The 20,759-nt window shown below is 37.1% G+C and overlaps 1 protein-coding gene across 2 annotated transcripts in view; it reads right to left on the reverse strand.

Moving 5' to 3' along the window:
• Positions 1-20,759, reverse strand: part of FAM199X (family with sequence similarity 199, X-linked) — a 39,698-nt gene that overhangs the window by 11,859 nt on the left and 7,080 nt on the right. For both annotated transcript variants that reach the window (XM_037067696.1, XM_037067697.1), the window contains one exon: positions 8,730-8,949. In XM_037067696.1, coding sequence (XP_036923591.1) covers positions 8,730-8,949 — 220 coding nt within the window. The remainder of the gene's footprint in view (positions 1-8,729; positions 8,950-20,759) is intronic.

Genomic DNA, 20,759 nt, shown 5'->3' on the forward strand with positions numbered 1-20,759 from the left:
TGATCTGACAACAACAACCAAGGCTCAACTACAAGAGGAGAGTGTACTCAGCCCACACAAAGGGCACACCTTGAATACCAAGCTTGGATGATACAGAAGGCTGTGCCACTGGATTCTACAGGACACTTACTACATTAGGCCACACTACAAAGACACAGAGTCAAAGCAGCTCTACCCAATACATAGAAAAAAACTCAGGCAGGTTGCCAAAATGAGGGGACAAAGAAACATAGCCCAAATGAAAGAACAGATCAAAACTCAAAAAAAATTAAATAAAAATAGATAGAATTAGAGATATATACAATTATAAAACTGGATTTTTACATACATATTTCCTAAACTATTTGAGAGTAACTTGGAGAACTTTTACCCATTTATTTTTACATATTTGTGTATTTTGTTAAGGATAGTCCTATTATTGATATAATAGGTCTGTCATCTAATATACAGTCCACATTGAAATAGAATAAATTATCTAAATAATTTACTTAGAAGCTATTTTTTCTCTGCCAGTATCGAATCTAAGAATAAACATTGCGCCCTGGCTGGTGTACCTCAGTGAACAGAGCACAGACCTGCAAACCAAAGGGTCACCAGTTGGATTCCCAGTTGCAGCACATGCCTGGGTTTTAGGCCAGGTCCCAAGATGGGGGCACATGAGAGGTAACCACACATTGATGTTTATCCCCCCTCTTTCTCCTTCCCTTCCCCTCTCTCTAAAAATAAATAAATAAAATTTTTTAAAGAAAGAAAAAAACAGCCTGGTACCGGCATAAGAACAGACACATAGACCAATGGAACAGAATGGAGAGCCAAGAAATAAACCCAAGTCTCTATAGTCAATTAATATTTGACAAAGGGGATAGAAGCATAAAATGGAGTAAAAATAGCCTCTTCAACAAATGGTGTTGGAAGATCTGGACAAGCTACATGCAAAAAAATGAAACGTGATCACCAAATTACACCATACACAAAAAAAATTCAAGGTGGATAAAAGTCTTAAATATAAGCCATAGCACCGTAAATGTCCTAGAGGAAAGCATGGGCAGGAAAACCTCAGACATTCCTCTCAGCAATATTTTCACCAATACGTCCCCTAGAGCAAGGGACATGAAGGAAAGAATAAACAAATGGGATCTCATCAAAATGAAAAGCTTCTACATAGCTAAAGAAAACAGAATTAAAATGAAAAGAGAACCAAGTATATGGGAAATATATTTGCCAGTGATAACTCAGACAAGGGTTTAATCTCCAAAATATACAAAGAACACACAATTCCACTCCAGGAAGACAAAAAAAAAAGAATTAAAAAGTAGGCAGAGTACCTCAACAGACACTTCTCCAAGGAGGACATACAGAGGGTCCAAACACATATGAAAAGATGCTCAGCATTATTAGCAATCAGAGAGATGCAAATTAAAAACACAATGAGACAGCACTTCACACAGGAAAGAAAGGCCATCATAAACAAATTAATAAACAAGTGTTGGAGAGGATGTGGAGAAAAGGGAACCCTAGTGCACGGTTGGTGGGAATACAGACTGGTGCAGCCACTGTGGAAAACAGTATGGAATTTCCTCAGAAAACAAAAAATTGAATTGCCTTTTGACCTGGCAATTCCACTGCTGGGATTATACCCTAAGAACCCTGAAACATCAATCCAAAAGAACTTGTGTACCCCAATGTTCATAGCAGCACAATTTACAATAGCCAAGGGCTGGAAGCAACCTAGGTGCCCATCAGTAAATAAATGGATCCAAAAACTATGGCACACTTACACAATGGAATACTATGCAGCAGAAAGAAGGAGCTCCTACCCTTTGCAACAGCATGGATGGAACTGGGAAGTATCATGCTAAGTGAAATAAGCCAGGTGGTGAGGGACAAATGCCATATGATCTCACCTTTAAGTGGAACCTAACCAACAAAACAAACAGGGAAGCAAAATATAACCAGAGGCACTGAAATTAAGAACAATCTGACAGTAATCAAAGAGGAGGTGGGAGGGGATAATGGGGAGAAATGGGGGAAGGGTTTTCAGGAACAACTATAAAGGACACAAGGACAAAACCAAGCGGGGGTGGAAGCAAGGGAGGGATGTGGAAATGGCTGGGGAAGCAGGGAGTGGTGGGGAGTAAATGCAGACAACTGTACTTGAACAACAATAAATTTTTTTTAAGAAAAGACCCAGTCAGAATGAAGGATACACTAATTGAAATAAAGAACAATTGCCCTGGCTGGTGTGGTTTTTTGGATTGAGCACGGGCCTGTGAACCAAAGGGTCACCAGTTAGATTCCCAGTCAGGGCACATGCCTTGGTTGCAGGCCAGGTTCCCAGCTGCGGGCATGCAAGAGGCAACCATACTTTGATGTCTCTCTCCCTTTCTTTCTCCTTCCCTGTCCCTTTCTCTAGAAATAAAGAAATAAAAACTTTTTAAAAAAGAGAACAATTTGCAGGGAAACTACAGTAGAATAAATGAAGCCAAGAGTCAAATCAATGATCTGTAACATAAGAAAGCAAAAAACAACCATGCAAAAGAAGAAGAAAAAAAGGGTCCAAGAATTGAGGATGGTATAAACAGCCTCTTGGACAACTTTAGAGGTCCAATATTCACCTCATAGGGGTGCCAGAAGGAGAAGAAAAAGAGCAAGTAATTGGAAATCTATCTGAAAATACAGTGAAAGAAAACTTCCCTAATTTGGTGAAGGAAACAGACATCCAAGTCCAGGGAGCACAGAGTCCCAATTATAATGGATGCAAAAAGGCCTACTCCAAGAGACATCATTATTAAAGGCCAAAGGTTAAAGATTAAAAAAAAAGGACTCTTAAAAGCAAGAGAAGAGAAGTTAGTTACCAGAAGGTTGCCAGATGGGATGGGGGAGGAGGTGAATGGGTGAAGAGGAGAGTGGATTAAGAAGGATGTATAGGTAGTTACAGAACAGGCATGGGGATATAAAGTACAGGATAGGAAATGGAGTAGCCAGAGAACTTATACACACAACCCATAGACATGGACAATGGTGGGGAGATAGAGGGAGTAGGGAAAGCTGGGTGGAGGGGAGCAAAGAGGGGAAAAATCAGATCAGGACACCTATACTAGCATAATCAATAAAATATAATTTTTTTAAATATTTATTTATTTATCTTTAGAGAGGAAGAGAAGGAGAGAGGGAGAGAAATATCAATGTATGGTTGCCTCTTGTGCGTCCCTTGCTGGGAACTGGCCTGCAACCCAGGCATGTGCCCTGACTGGGAATCGAACCACGATTGTGTGGTTCGCAGGCCCGCGCTCAATCCACTGAGCTACACCAGCCAGGGCAATAAAATATAATTTTTAAAAATGAGGCACAGAAGAATAAAAAGGTACCCACACACAGATACTTCTGTGTTAACTTTAATAGAAAAATAATTAAACACATGTAGAGAGGGGAATGGTTTCACAAATTCTGGCACATCTAGTACCAGGAATATTATGTAGTTGTTAAAAGAGCCATTATGAAGATCATAAAAAAATGTATATGTTAAATGAGAAAATCTTATTAGGGATACTTCATAACTCATTTTATGAGGCCAAAGCCATACAGTCACAAGAAAACTTCAGCCCTGCCCTAGCTGGTGTGGCTCAGTGGACTGAGCACTGGCCTGTGAAACCAAAAGGTCACTGGTTCAACTCCCAGTCAGGGCACATCCCTGAGCTGTGGGCCAGGTCCCCAGTTGGGGGGGCGGGGCATGTGAGAGGCAAATGATCAATGTATCTCTCACACTTTGATGTTTTTCTCCCTCTCTTTCTCCCTCCCATCCCCTCTCTCTAATAGTAAATAAATAAAATCTTTTTAAAAAGAAGAAAATTACAGACCAATATCCCTTATGAATACAAATGTAAAAATCCTCAATGAAATACTAAAACCAACACCAAAAAGCATATTTAAAGGTTTATATACCATGACCAATTAGGATTAATTCCAGAAATGCAAGGTGAGTCATACAAAAGTCACTCAATATTGTATATTATATTAACAAAATGAAGGAGAGAAAATGTATAATCATCTCTATAGATGCAAAATAGCATTAGAAAAAAATCTAATACCCTTTCAGATAAAAACACTGAACAAACTAGGAACAAAAGGGAAATCTCTCAAAATGTTAAAGGGCATTTATGAAAAATCTACAGCTAATATTGTATTCAATGGTGAGAAAAATAACTGAAAGCTTTTCCCCTAAGATTAGAAAAAAGAAAAGGATACCTGCTTTTGCCACTTGTATTCAACAATGTACTGGAGATCTAGCCAGGGCGATCAAGCAAGAAAAAAAAAAACTATCCAGATTCGAAAGAAAGAAGAAAAACTATCTCTATCCACAGATGACATGATCTTAAATACAGAAAATCCTACAGTATCCATAGAAAAACAAAAATAAACTATTAAAGCTAACAAGTAAGTTCAGCAAAGTTGCAGGATTTACAACTGCAGCAAACTAATGAAATATTTAGGAATAAACTGAGCCAAGGAAGTACAAGACTTGGACACTGAAAACTACAAAACATCACTGAAAGAAACTAAAGAGGACCTAAATAAATAAAGACATTCCATCCTATGTCCATAGACTAGACTATTTAACACTGTTAAGATGGCAATATTGCCCAAATCAATCTATAGATTCAATGCAATTCCTATCAAAATTCAGACTGCTCTTTTTTGCAGAAATGGACAATCTAATCCTAATGTTCATAAGAAGTGCAAAAGGGACTCCAAATAGTTAAAACAATCTTGCTAAAGAACAACAAAGTGGGAAAACTCACACTTCCTGATTTCAAACCTTACTACAAAGCCAGGGAAATTAAAAACAGTATAGTACTGGCATTGGGATATACAGAAGTATATCTCAATTGAATAGAACTGAGAGTCCAGAACTAAACCTATACATCTATGACCAATTCATTTTCCACAAAGGTACGAAAATCATTTGACAAGGAAAGAATATAGCCTTTTCAACAAATGGTGCTGGGACAAATGGATATCTACATGCAAGAGAATGAATTTGGACTACTATGTTACACCATATACAAAAAGTAAGTAAAAATGGATCCAAAACCTAAATAAATCTGCATGGCTTTATTAATCAATGTCACCCCAATAAATTCAATAAAAAAGTTTAAAACTTCTTTTGTGTGTCAAGGGACACTTACCAAGTGAATAGACACTATCAGGTGAAAAGACAATACACAGAATAGGAAACATGGTATTCTGCAAATACCATATACAATAAGGGTCTAGTAGCCATAAGATACAAAGAACTCTTACAATTCAACAATAAAAGATGAATAATATAACTTAAAAATGGGCAGAGGGTTGAACAGATATTTCTTCCAAAGATGTACAAACAGCCAATAAACACATGAAAGGATGCTTAATGATCATTTGTCATTAAGAAAATGCAAATCAAAAGCTCAATGACATACTACTTTATAAGCAGTAGGATGGCTTTACCAAAAGAGACAGCACCAAGCGCTGTCTCCAAGAATGTGGAGAAATCGTAACTTTCATACAGTCATGCACTACATTACTTTCAGTCAACAACAGACCACATACATGAAGGTGGTCCCATGAGATTATAATGGGAATTGAAAAATTCCTATTGCCTAGTGATGTCTTAGCAGTAATAACATCAAAGCACAACACATTATTCCTGTGTTTATTGTGATGCTAATGGCAACAAACCTACTGCACTTCCACTGATATAAAAATATAGCACATAGAATTATGTATGGTATAGAATACTTGATAATAAATGACTGTTATTATTTTATGTACTTACTATACTGTACTTTTATTATTTTATTGTATGGTGTACTTTCTACTTACTCATTAAAAAAAGTTTGCTGTAGCCCTGGCCAGGTGAGTCAGTTGGTTGGAGCGTTATCCCATATACCAAAAGGTTGCATGTTTGATTCCCCATCAGGGCACATACGTAGGTTTTAGGTTCAATCCCACTGGGGGGCATACAGGAGGCAACTAATCAGTGTTTCTCTCCCTGCCTCTACCACTCTAAAATCAATAAACATATCCTCATGTAAGAATTAAAAAAAAAAGTTTTCTGTAAAAGAGTGTGGCATGTTACTCCGGCAGCAGCCTCATACATCTTGTTTAGCACATCTTCTGATTATATCATTTTCTCTATAGTGGATTTAATCTGTGTTCTTATAAAGTAACACACTGTACGGGCTTGTAGCATAGGAGGAAAGTGCCATACTATACAGCCTGGGTATGTGTAGGCTATAACGTCTAGGTTTGTGTAAGTGCACTCTATGATGTCCACCTGACAAAATCACCTAACAATGCATTTTTCAAAACTTATCCCTGTCAAGTGGGGTATGACTGTATCACTTGTGGAAATGTAAAACTGTATACAGCTACTTTGGAAAACATTTTTTCAGTTCCTCAAAAAGTTAAACATTAAAGCTATCACATGACCCAGCAATTCCACTCCTCAGTGTATATCTAAGAGAATTAAAAATATACAATATAAGCCCTGGCTGGCGTAGCTCAGTGGATTGAGCACGGGCCTGTGAACCAGACAATCGCGGTTCGATTCCCAGTCAGGGCACATGCCTGGGTTGCAGGCCAGTTCCCAGCAGGGGATGCATGAGAGGCAACCATACATTGATATTTCTCTCCCTCTCTCCTTCCCCTCTAAAGATAAATAAATAAATAAATAAATTTTAAATAAAAAAATATATATACAATATAATTATAAATTATACCTGGATGTTCATAGCAGCCCCAAAGTGGAAACAACTCAAATGTCTACCAGTTGACAAATGAATAAACAAAATGTGGTGCATCCATACAATCTATGGAATATTCAGCCTTGGAAGAAAATTCCTATTGACTGAGTATATGCCTCCCCCTCAAAAACTATATCTTGAACCTCTAGACCCCAATGTGATGATATTTGAAGGTGGGGTTTGGAAGGTAACTACGTTTATATAATTCATGAGGGTAGAGACCCATGATGAGACTGGTGACTTTATAAGGGGATAAAGAAACCATAGCTCTCCCCTCAACCCCCACTATGAAGACACAGCAAAAGACAGCCATCTGCAAACCAGAAGAGGGCCCTCACTAGAACCTGACCATGCTGGCATTCTCATCCTCAGACTTCTAGCCCCCAGTACTGTAGAAATGAATGTTTGTTGTTTAAGCCACCCAGACTATGGTATTTGTTATAGTAACTTGAGCTAAGACAGGAATAGAGTATTGTTACATGCTACAACAGGGATGAACCTTGAAAACGCACAGTAAATTAATTAAAAAACAAAAGGCTACATGAGTCCATTTATATGAAAGGTCCAGAAAGGAAAATCCATAGAGAAAACAGATCAGTGACTGCTAGTAATTGGTGTGGGGGATATTGAGACTGTCTCTTAACAAGTATGAATTTCTTTTGGGGGTGATGGAAATGTCCTGAAATTAGTAGTGATAGATGCACAGGATTGTGAATATATTAAAAATTGCTGAATAACACACTATAAAATTATTTAAATGTTGAATTTTATCTCAATGTTTTAAAGTTTAAAATATATAATTTTATCCAAATATTTACACATAAAAGGGAAAAATATATAACATAAAAATATAGATAATAAGCTCTTCATTTATGATTATGTTTAACATAGAATTGCTTATTTCTTTCCTCTTTAAAAGCTCTTAAATTTCAGTGTAGCAATGTTTATAACAAGAAAAAACTGAAACCAATCTAAATAACTATTATTAGAGAACTTATGATGCAGCTCTCAAAGCAAATGAGATATATTAGTTGAAAGAAGCACAGGGACAAACAGTGGCTGAAGTATGACTTAATGCTATGCAAACATATTTGTATCTGCAAGAATGCTAACCACAGCAGAGTGGGGCTTGGAAACTCTTAGTTTTCATTTTATGTCATTCTACATTATTTTAATTAAAAATTGTTTGAAATAAAGTAATATTTAGTTCCTCTTTAGAATATAACTTTAAGTATTTTGATGGCTCTCAAACACATCAAGCATTCACATATTTTTTTAATATAACATTTGCTAAATACAGGAAAGCTTCTTTAAATGTTACTTTTACAATCAGAAAACAGATGTTGCAATAATATAATCTATGTTTTATGATAGGTTGCATTCATTATCAGGCAGCATTTCTACACAATTTGCCACAAAGTCATTTTATGTGATGTACATATCACAAGAAGAAAAAACACTATCAGCAGAAAAACACCTCTACACACAAAGAGAATACAAAATGAGAAATGATATTTCTGATATCAGGATTCAAAATTATGTATTTATAGTAGTGGTTTGTGATGTTAAACATATAAAATGACCCTGACATAACGATACTGTGCCTATAAGGACATGAAAGCTATTTATCATAATGTAGAAAGAGTAAATTTCCTTAGGTTCATGCATACATAGGAAGGTACTGAAGATACATAATAATTGGAACATTTTACAAGCATTAAGTTACTTGAAAATCTACAAAAGAATATTAGTAGCATCAGAAGCCTAAAAGATACACTAGCAGAAATAAAAGCTACATATTTCATCTAATTCTTAATGTCAGAGTATCTGTAGGAATGGATAAATACTAGAGAATTTTACTTTGAGGCAGAGATAAAAATACCAAAATAGAAATTCACACTACTTAGGAAGTAACGAGGGCAATATAAGGAAAACAAAATCTACCTGCCATTCAAACTCGCTGTCCGACCAATCCCAGTATGTGCTAATAGAGGAAGAGACATCACTGCACACACTCCCCTCAGGGAATAAATCAAAAGAAGTGAAGTCTTGATCATCTAACAAGGAATAGCAATCATCTTGATCTCCAACAGAAACTGATGAAAACAGCTCCTCACTGCATTCTGAGCTGGCAACACTTGTTCCACAAGAAGTTAAGTTCCACCTTAAAAACAGAACACAAAAGAAATCAAAACAGGAATTACAGAATTCACCCAATTTAAAGATACTAATAACATACTTTATAACATTTATGAGGAATGGCAGTACAGTTTAGGTATGATAATGATATTGTGATTGTTTTTAAAAGAGCCCTTATATTTTAAAGATTTTATTTATTTATTTTTAGAGAGAGGAGAAGGGAGGGAGACACAAAGGGAGAGAAACACTGATGTGCGAGAGACACATCAATGGATCAGTTGCCTATTGCACACCCCCCTACTGAGAACCTGGCCCACAAACCAGGCATGTGCCCTGACCAGGAATCAAACTGGGGGCCTACTGTTTTGCAGGTTGATGACCAACCCACTGAGCCATGCTTTGAGCCCATATCTTGTACAACTACATATTATTGTAAAATATTTATGAATGAAATATGTCTGGGATTTGTCTCAACATAAGGTTGATAAATCAATATGCATATTGAGAAAGCACATTGCCATATGTGAATAACTGCTGAACATGGAAAATGGGTATATCTGGTTCATTACACTATTCTCCCTACTCTGTCTGTCTGAGAAAATTTGGTATATAGTATGTAAAAAAGTATTTAAATGAAGGATAAAGTAAAATCTTTATCCACAAACAAAACATATATAAGGTCTACCCAGAAAAAGTCCATCTATTATTAATATAACAAGAACAGTTTGTGCCATATGACATAACCTGGCAGCCAAGGAGAGTGGTCTGGAATGCACATGTGTTAACAATGACGACTTCACTGTACTAGTCAGTGGGGGCAGTAGACACTGTTGAGTGAGCATGTGTACCATGTGGCTGTTGCCTTCAAAATGACTGAGTGAGTAAAAACAGTGAATCTGCATCAGATTTTGCCTTAAGCTTGAACATTCCACCACAGAAACTATTTGGATAATTCAGAAAGCCACAGCTATGGGCAACTGGTGATTGACAGCTTCATCAAGACAATGCACCCACTCATGCATCACATTTCATGCAGAGTTTTTTTTGCGAAACATCAAATTACCCAGATGACTCAGCCCCCTGCACCCCGGATTGGGCACCCTACAACTTCTGGCTTTTCCCCAAACTAAAGTGCCTTTCAAAGGCAAGAGATTTTAGACCATCAATGAGATTAAGGAAAATAGTACAGGGCAGGTGATGCTGATTGGGAGAACTGTGTAAGGTCTCAAGGAGAACTTTGAAGGGGACTGAGCCATCATTGCCGTATGTAAAATGTTTCTTGTATCTTGTACCTTCTTCAATAATAGTGTCTCTATTTTTCATAGTATATGGCTGGATATCCAAAGCAGCATATGAGTCCCCATTTCACCACAACCTTAACAGATCCAGTGCTTCCCATACTCACCTCAACTGGGAATCAAACCCAGAAACTAAGTAAGCATGTGCTTTTATCGGAAATTGAACCTACAAACTTTTGGTGTACAGAAGGATGCTCCAACTAATTGAGCCACCTGGCTAAGGGTGGAATTTTCTTTTTCTCTTTTTCAAAAAAAGATTTTATTTACTTTTGACATCCCAAAGCAAATAGAAGGAAGGAAATAACCAAGATCAGAGCAGAATTAAATGACATAGAGACCAAAGAAACAACTCTAAGGATCAATAAACTCAGAAGCTGGTTCTTTGAAAAGATAAAACAAAACTGGCAAGCCTTTAAGTAGACTCATCAAGAAAAAAAGTGACAGGATCCAAATAAACACAATGAGAAATGAAAGAGGAGAAATTACAACTGACACCACAGAAATACAAAGGATTGTGAAAAATTACTACAGAGAACTGTATGCCAAAAAATTTGAAAACCTAGGGGAAATGGACAAATTTCTAAAAAATATAATCTTCTAAAACTGAAAGAAGAAGCAGAAAGCCTGAACAGACCAATAATAGCTGATGAAATCAAAGCAGTAATGAAAAACTCCCAGGACACAAAAGCCCTGGACTGGACAGTTTCACAGGAGAATTTTACAAAACATTTAAGGAAGAGCTAATCCCTATCCTTCACAGACTTTTCAAAAAAACCCAAGAAGAGGGATGATACCCAAACTCTTTTTACAAAGCCAGCATCATCCTAATCCCAAAACCAGATAAAGACACAAAAAAAGAAAGAAAACTACAGGCCAATATCGCTGATGAACATAGATGCTAAAATCCTCAACAAAACATTGACAAACCACATCCAACAGTACATTAAAAAGATCACACACCATGATCAACTGGGATTCATCCCAGGGGTGAAAAGATGGTACAATATTTGCAAATGAATAAATGTAATACATCAAATAAACAAAAGTAAACACAAAAATCACATGATCATAACAATAGATGCAGAAAAAGCATTTGAGAAGGTACAGCACCCATTTAGGATGAAAACACTCACCAAAGTGGAAATAGAGGGAGCATTCCTCAACATAACAAAGGCTATATATGAGAGACCTGCAGGCAACATCATACTCAGTGGGCAAAAACTAAAATTTTTCCCACTAAGACCAGGAACAAAACAAGAATGTCTGTTTTCACCACTTTTATTCAACATAGTATTGGAAGTCCTAGCTACAGAAATCAGACAAGAAAAAGAAATAAAAGGCATTTAATTTGGAAAGGAGGAAATAAAACTCTCATTGTTTGGAGATGCCATGATAGTGTACATAGAAAACCCTACAGACTCCACCAAAAAACTACTTGATCTAGTAAGTGAATCTGGCAAAACAGTGGGATCCAAAGTCAATATTCAGAATTGAAGGCATTTTTTCACACCAAGAATGAAATATCAGAAACAGAAATCAAGAAAAAAATCCCACCTACTACAGCAAAAAGAAAAATAAAATACCTTGGAATAAACCTAACCAAGGAGGTGAAAGACCTATACTCAGAAAACTAAGAACACTGAAAAAAGAAATTAAGGAAGACACAAATAAATGGAAGCATATATCACACTCATGGATTGGAAGATTTAACATCATCAAAATGTCCATACTACACAAAGCAATTTGTTGATTCAACACAATCCCTACAAAAATACCAATGACATATTTCACAGATACAGAACAAATACTTTTACATAAAAAATGTATACAGAATCATAAACAATTCTGAATAGCTGCAGCAATTTTGAGAAAGAAGAACAAAGTAGGTGGGATCACCATACCTGACATCAAACTATATTACAAGGCCATAGTAATCAAAACAGTCTGGTTCTGACATAAGAACAGATGCATAGATCAATGGAACACAATAGAGCTCTACAAATCAGCTCTACAAGCATTACTGAAAGGGCTGCTTTAGGAAAGGAAGGAAAAGAGACAGATAGAGAGGAACACAGGTACACAAATGGCAATGAATAAGTACCTTTCAATACTAACCTTAAATGTAAATGGATTAAATGCACCAATTAAGAGACACAGAATAGCTGAATGGATAAGAAAGCAGGACCCACACATATGCTGCCTACAAGAGACCCACCTTAGTCAAAAGACCACCACAAACTAAAAGTGAAAAGATAGAAACAAAATTTCCAAGCAAATGGACAAGAAAAAGAAAAGCTGGGATAGCAATTCTCATATCAGACAGAACAGACTTCAAAAAAAGGGACATTAAGAGAGACCCAGAAGGTCACTTCTTAATACTCAAGGGAAGAATCCACCAAGAAGACATTAACGTCATAAATATATATGCACCCAACACAGGAGCACCCAAATATATAAAGAAAATCCTAGAGGACCTCAAGAAAGATATTAATAGCAACACAATTATAGTAGGGGATTTTAACACCCCACTGTCAAAAATGGACAAATCTTCCAAACAAAATATCAACAAAGACATTGCAGCATTAAACGGCATCCTGGATAAAATGGACCTGACTGATATATACAGAGCCCTCCATCCCAAAGAAGCTAAATACACATTCTTTTCAAATGCACATGGAACGTTTTCAAAGACAGACTACATGATAGGACACAAAACGAGTCTCAACAAATTCAGGACAATAGAAATCATACCAAGCATTTTCTCTGATCACAAGGGACTGAAATTGGAAACTAAACCCACAGGAAAAAACCCAAAACACCCAAAATCATAGAAAATGAATGGTATGCTATTAAACAACGAATGGGTCAAGACGGAAATTAGGGAAGAAATCAAAAAGTTTCTCAAAAGAAATGAAAATGATCTCACAACAACCCAAAACTTATGGGACACAGTGAAGGCAGTCCTGAGAAGGAAGTTCAGAGCAATCCGGGCTTTCCTAAAGATAGAAACATTTCAAACAAACAACTTAACCAGATGCCTGCAAGAACTCGAGGAACAACAACAAAGACAAACCAGAGCAAGTAGAAGGGAGGAAATAACCAAGATCAGAGCAGAATTAAATGACATAGAGACTAAAAGCACAATTCTAAGGATCAATGAATCCAGGACTTGGTTTTTTGAAAAGATAAACAAAATAGACAAGCCTTTAAGCAGGCTCATCAAGAAAAGAAGAGAGAGGACCCAAATAAACACAATCAGAAGTGAAAGGGGAGAGATTACAACTGATACCACAGAAATAGAAGGGATTGTAAGAAATTACTCTGCAGAACTGTATGCCAAGAAATTTGAAAACCTAGGGGAAATGGACAAATTTCTAGAAAATATCATCTTCCAAAATTCAACAAAAAAAAGAAGAAAACCTGAACAGGCCAATAACAGCAGATGAAATTGAAGAAGTAATCAAAAAACTCCCATCACACAAAAGCCCTGGACCAGATGGTTTCACAGGAGAATTCTACAAAGCATTTAAGGAAGAGCTAATCCCTATTCTTTACATGCTATTCAAAAAAATCCAAAAGGAGGGAAAACTTCCCAACTCTTTTTATGAAGCCAGCATCATCCTAATTCTAAAGCCAGACAGAGACACCAAAAGAAAGAAAACTTCAGGGCAATATCTCTGATGAACATAGACGCAAATCGCATCCAACAATACATCAAAAAGATCATACACCACCACCAAGTGGGATTCATCCCAGGGATGCAAGGACTGTTCAATATTCGCAAATCAGTAAATGTAATACATCACATAAACAAAAGCAAACACGAAAACCACATAATCCTATCAACAGACTCAGAAAAAGCTTTTGGTAAAGTACAACACCCATTTATGATAAAGGTACTCAGAAAAATAGGAATAGAGGGAGCATTCCTCAGTATAATAAAGGCCATATATGAAAGACCTACAGCCAACATCATACTCAATGGGCAAAAACTAAAAGCTTTTCCACTAAGATCAGGAACAACACAAGGTTGCCCACAATCACTTCTATTCAATATAGTGTTGGAAGATTTAGCCACAGTGATCAGACAAGAAAAGGAAATAAAAGGCATCCAAATCAGAAAGGAGGAAACAAAACTGGCATTGTTTACAGATGACATGATAGTGTACATGGAAAACCCTATAGCCTGTACCAAAAAACTGCTGGAACTAATAAATAAATTTGGCATAACAGCGGGATACAAAGTCAATATCCAGAAATCAAAGGCATTTTTGTATACCAACAATGAAGCAGCAGAAGCAGAAATCAGGAAAAAAATACCATTCGATATAGCAAAAAGAAAAATAAAATATCTGGGAATAAACCTAACCAAGGAGGTAAAAGACCTGTATGCAGAACACTACACAACACTGAAGAAAGAAATCAAGGAAGACACAAACAAATGGAAACATATACCGTGTTCATGGATTGGAAGAATTAACATCATCAAAATGTCCATACTACCCAAAGCAATTTACAGATTCAATGCAATACCTATTAAAGTACCAATGGCATATTTCACAGACATAGAACAAACACTTCAAAAATTTATATGGAACCATAAAAGACCCCACAAATAGCAGCCGCAAATTTGAGAAAGAAGAACAAAGTAGGAGGGATTACAATACCTGATATCAAACTATATTACAAGGCCACTGTAATCAAAACAGCCTGGTGCTGGCATAAAAACAGGCACATAGACCAATGGAATAGAACAGAGAGCCCAGAAATAAACCCAACTCTCTACAGTCAGTTAATATTCGACAAAGGGGGCAGTAACATAAAATGGAGTAAAGATAGCCTCTTCAACAAATGGTGTTGGGAGAACTGGACAGCTAAGTGCAAAAAAATGAAACTCGAGCACCAACTTACACTATACACCAAAATAAATTGAAGGTGGATAAAAGACTTAAATATAAGCCGTGAAACCATTAAAGCTCTAGAGGAGAGCCTTGGCAAGAAAATCTCAGATATTCCACGCAGCAATATTTTTACTGATTCGTCCCCTAGAGCAAGGAACATAAAGGAAAGAATAAACAAATGGGATCTCATCAAAATTAAAAGCTTCCGCATCCCTAAGGAAAACAGTATCAAAATAAAAAGAGAAGCAACAGCTTGGGTAAACATATTTGCCAATGATACCTCAGACAAAGGTTTAATCTCTAAAATATACAAAGAACCCACATGACTCCACTCAAAGAAGATGAGCAACCCAATTAAAAAATGGGCAAAGGACTTCAACAGACACCTCACCAAGGAGGACATACAGAGGATCCAGAGACACATGAAAAGATGCTGGATATCACTAGCTATCAGAGAGAGATGCAAATTAAAACCACAATGAGATACCACTTTACACCAGTCAGAATAGCTATCATAAACAAAGAAACAAATAACAAGTGCTGGAGAGGTTGTGGGGAAAATGGGACCCTAGTTCACTGTTGGTGGGATTGCAGACTGGTACAACCACTATGGAAAACAGTATGGAATTTTCTAAGAAAACTAAAAATGAACGTGCCTTTTGACCCAGCAATTCCACTATTAGGAGTATACCCTAAGAACCCTGAAACACCAATCCAAAAGAACCTATGCACCCCGATGTCCATAGCAGCACAATTTACGACAGCCAAGAGTTGGAAACAACCTAGATGCCCATCGGTAAATGGCTGGATCAAAAAACTATGGTAAATTTACAGAATGGAATTCTATGCCGAAGAAAGGAAGAAGGAACTACTACCCTGTGCAACATCATGGATGGAACTGGAAAGTATTATGCTGAGCGAAAAAAGCCAGGCGGTGAAAGACAAATACCATATGATCTCACTGTTAACAGGAATCTAAACAACAAAACACACAAGCAAGCAAAATACGACCAATGACACTCAAATATGGAACAGGCTGACAGAGACCAGAGGGGAGAGGGGAGAGAATCATAGGGAAAAAGGGCATGAAATCACATGAACAAGTATAAAGGACACATGGACAATAACTAAGGTGGGGGGCAGAAATGGGAGGGAGGTGGGGAGCACTGGGGGGGCAGGGCTCGGAATATAAGACAGAAAACTGTACTTGAACAAGAACTAAATAAAAATTAAAATTAAAAAAGAAAAAATATAAGCACAATTAGGTACCACCTCACTCTGCTCAGAATGACCATCATAAACAAATCAACAAACAACAAATGCTGGAGAGATTGTAGAGCAAAGAGAAACTCTAGTGCATTATTAGTGGAAATGTAGACTGGTGTAGTCACTTTGGAAACTCTGGAGTTTCCTCAGAAAACTAAAAGTGGAACTGCCTTTTGACCCAGCAATTCACTGCTAGGATTGTACTCTAAGAATCCTGAAACACCAATTTAAAAGAGCCTGTGAACCCCAATATTCACAGCAGTGTTATTTTTAATAGCCTAGATCTGGAAACAGCCCAAGTGTCTATCAGAACATGAGTGACAAAAGAAGCTATGGTAAATGTACATAACGGAATACTATGCAGCAGTTAAAAAAGGAATTCCTACCTTTTAGAACAGCATGGATTGACCTGGAGATGATTATGCTAAGTGAAATAAGTGAGTCAGTGAAAGACAAATACCACATGATTTCCTTTCACTTATGTGTGGAATCTAATGAACACAATAAACTAAGGAACAAAATAGTAACAGAAGCTTAGATACCTAAAACAGACTGACAGATTCCAGAAAGGTGGGGGAAGTGAAAGATAGTGAAGGGATCAATGATGGTGAAGGGATTAACAAAGAACATGTATGCACATCACATGGACAAGGACAACAATATGGGGATGGGCTTAGGAAGGGAAGAGTAGGGCTGGATGGAGGTGGGGAAAGAGAGAAAATAAGGGAACAATTGGAACAGCATAAGCAAGTTTAAATGTTTAAAAAAGTAACAACATCAAAATGTTGACAGTTATCTTTAGTGAAAGGGACCATGAGTGGTCATTAGTTTTGTATATGCCCACAATTTTCTATGAGTTTTCCTAAGAAAACTTTGCATGATTCTTTTAGACTGTTCCGTCAGTTTTAAATGTGTAACAACCACTGTATACATGTGCTCAGCACTTAACTATTCAAATTTACAAAGCCTTTATATCTTATCCCACTAAGAGAAAGCTACCTAAGACAAACACCTTAGCTATAACCATAACATTATTCACAAAGGAGACTTTCTCCATACTGTAAAAAGAAAAATGTAGAAAAGAATCCCAATGAAATGGGTTTTAACTCAATGACTAGGCTTGCTGCCCACAATTTATTTACAAAAAAGAAAGGTACAGCCTTGGCTGGTATAGCTCAGTGGATTGACCACAGGCCTGTGAAGCAAAGGGTCGCTGGTTTGATTCCCAGTCAGGGCACATGCCTGGGCTGCAGTCCAGGTCCCCAGTAGGGGACACATGAGAGGCAACTACACACTGATGTTTCTCTCCCACTCTTTCTCCTTCCCTTCCCCTCTCTCTAAAAGAAAAATTTAAATAAAATATTTTTTTAAAATTCTTTCGGAAAAAAAAGGTACAATCAGGAATATTTATCCACAAGGTTTTTCACTAATAATAAATAGACAAAGGACTTTCAATGGTATTTTGGTAAAATTAAGAAAAGCATGTGCTACTATTTCAGCAATAAATAAATAAATAAATAAATAAGGTACCTAGTGATAAATTTAACCAAGGAGGTAAAAGACCTGTACTTGGAAAACTATAGGGCATTGAAGAAACTATCAAATGGAAGCATATACTATGTTCCAATTCTTCCAGATTGGTAGAATTAACATCATTAAAATGTCCATACTACCCAAAGCATCTATAGATTAAATGCAATTCCTATTAAAATACCAATGGCATATGTCACACAACTAGAACAAATATTCAAAAAAAGACACTGAATCTTCTTTCTCAGCAATCTTGAGAAAGAAGAACAAAGTTGGAGGTATCACACTACCTAATATCAATCTACTACAAAGCCATTGTAATCAAAACAGCCTGGTACTGGCCTGACTAGTGTGCCTCAGTAGGCTGGGCATCATCCCTCACTCCCAAGGGTCCTAACCTGGTAAGGGCACATGACTTGGTTGTTAGGCCTCCAACTTGGGGACTATGAGAGGCAAACAATTGATGTTTTTCTTGTACATCAATGTTCTCTTCCCCTTTCTCTCTCCCTTCCCTTCTCTCTAAAAAGTAAATAAATAAAATTTAAAAAGAAAAAAAAAACAAAGAAAAGCCTTGGCTGGTTTGGCTTAGTGGATTGAGTGCTGGCCTGAAAACCAAAGGGTCACCAATTTGATTGCCAGTCAGGGCACATACCTGGGTTGTGGGCTAGGTCCCCACTTGGGAGCATGCGAGAGGCAACTGATCCATGTTTCTCTCAAATACTGATGTTTCTTCCCCTCTCCTTCTCCCTCCTTTCCCCTCTATCTAAAAATAAATAAAAACTTTTTAAAAAGCAAAGGAAAAAAAGCCTGGTACTGGCCTAAGAACAGGAATATAGATCAATGCAATAGAACTGAGAGCCCAGAAATAAACCCACACCTTTATGGTAAATTAATATTTGACAAAGGAGGGAGGAGCATGCAACAAAGACAGTCTCTTTAATAAATGGTGTTGGGAGAAATGGACTAGTATATGAAAGAAAAATGAAACTAGACCACCAGCTTATACCATACACCAGAAAAAACTCAAAGTGGATAAAAGACTTAAATGAAAGTCATGAAACCATAAAACTCCTAGAAGAAAACATAGGCAGTAAAATCACAGACACCTCTTGTAGCAATAGTTTTGCCAATGTATCTCTTAGGGCACAGGAAACAGGAAAAAAATAAACAAATGGGACTACATCAAACTAAAGAGCTTCTTAACAGCAAAAGAAACCATCAATAAAATGGAAAGGGAACCCACTGTATAGGAGAACATCCTTGCCAATGATATACCAAATAAGGGATTAATATCCAAGGGGTTCTTAATATATAAAGAACTTACACAACTCAACACCAGGAAGACAAGCAATGCAATTAAAAAATGGGGAAAGGCCAATAGATATATGAAAATATATTAAACATCACTAATCATCAAAGAGATGCAAATTAAAACCAGGTATCATCTCACACCTGCCAGAATGGCTACAATCAGTAAGTTAACAAACAACAAGTGGTGGCAAGGATGAGGATAAAAGGGAACCCTAGTGCACTGTTGGTGGGAACTCAGACTGGTGCAGCCACTGTGGGAAACAGTATGAAATTTCCTCAAAAAACTAAAATGGAACTGCCTTTTGACCCAGTAATCCCACTTCTGGGAATATATCCTAAGAATTCCAAAACACCAATTAGAAAGAATATATGCACACCTATATTTCATTGCAGTGGTATTTACAATGCCAAGATATGGAAGCAGCCTAAGTGCCCATTTGTAAAAAAAAACGGTGGTACATTTACACAATGGAATACTACATGGCTGTAGCAAAGATGGAACTCATACCTTTGTGACAATACAGATGGACATGAAGATTACTATGCTAAGTGACATAAGCCTGTCAGTGAAAGATAAACACCACATGATTTCACTTATATGTGGAATCTAATGAATAAAATACAATGATGAACAAAATGAAATAGAAGCATAGATACATGGAACACACTGACAGCTGTCAGAGGGGAGGGAGGAAAGGGGAATGGATGAAAGAAGGTGAAGTGATTAGGTGAAGAACATATATGCATAACCCACAGACAACAGTGTATTGATGGGCAGAGGGAAGGGGGCAAGTAGGATGGGAAGAGAGCAAAGGGATGGGGGATGAGGACATTTGTAACATTGTCAACAATTTTAAAAATTTAAAAAAGAAAGAAAAGCATGTGCACAATATACATTCCTTTGCAGCCCTTTCTCTCTCAGGTAGACCTAACCATTACCTCTCAGGATGAGAATCCAACCAATGAGACCTGTGGAATAAAGTCCTACTATAAGGCCGATGAAAATCATTCCAAATCTATACCATTCATTCTCAGGGAACATTTCCCTAACATCATGTGTATTCATCACTGACTACCTGTCAGACTCCCCATAGAGCCCTGACTTGGGCTACTCCTCTGGAGCCCCAAGGTCTCAAGTAAGACCAGATGACACGGGCCCCCTAACTCTACTCACTCTAATTCCCAACTCTCCTTCCAGTGACCTCAGTTGTCTGGGAATCATTACACATCCCTCATACCCCATCTACAGTCTTGACAATAAAAACATTCCAGATCATTTTTTAAGCCATTTCTTGCATTTGGGTTTCTAAGTTCCTCCCATCCATCTCCTGTCATACCACCCTCTCTTGTATTTTCAATTTCTTCCTTCCCTATGGGCTGCTTCTAAGGAGCTAAAATCTCCATTCCTTGAAAAGAAAAACTAAACGAGGCAGAAAACAATAAATCTTTATTCTTTTGAAATATTACTACATCTCCTCTCCTCCCTTCAGTGAAAAATTTATTGAAAAGTTTTATCTGCTGTCTCAACT

Source organism: Sturnira hondurensis, unplaced genomic scaffold (genome assembly GCF_014824575.4).
Source record: "Sturnira hondurensis isolate 20B ecotype Veracruz unplaced genomic scaffold, ASM1482457v3 Scaffold0017394, whole genome shotgun sequence".
Taxonomy (NCBI): Eukaryota; Metazoa; Chordata; class Mammalia; order Chiroptera; family Phyllostomidae; genus Sturnira; species Sturnira hondurensis.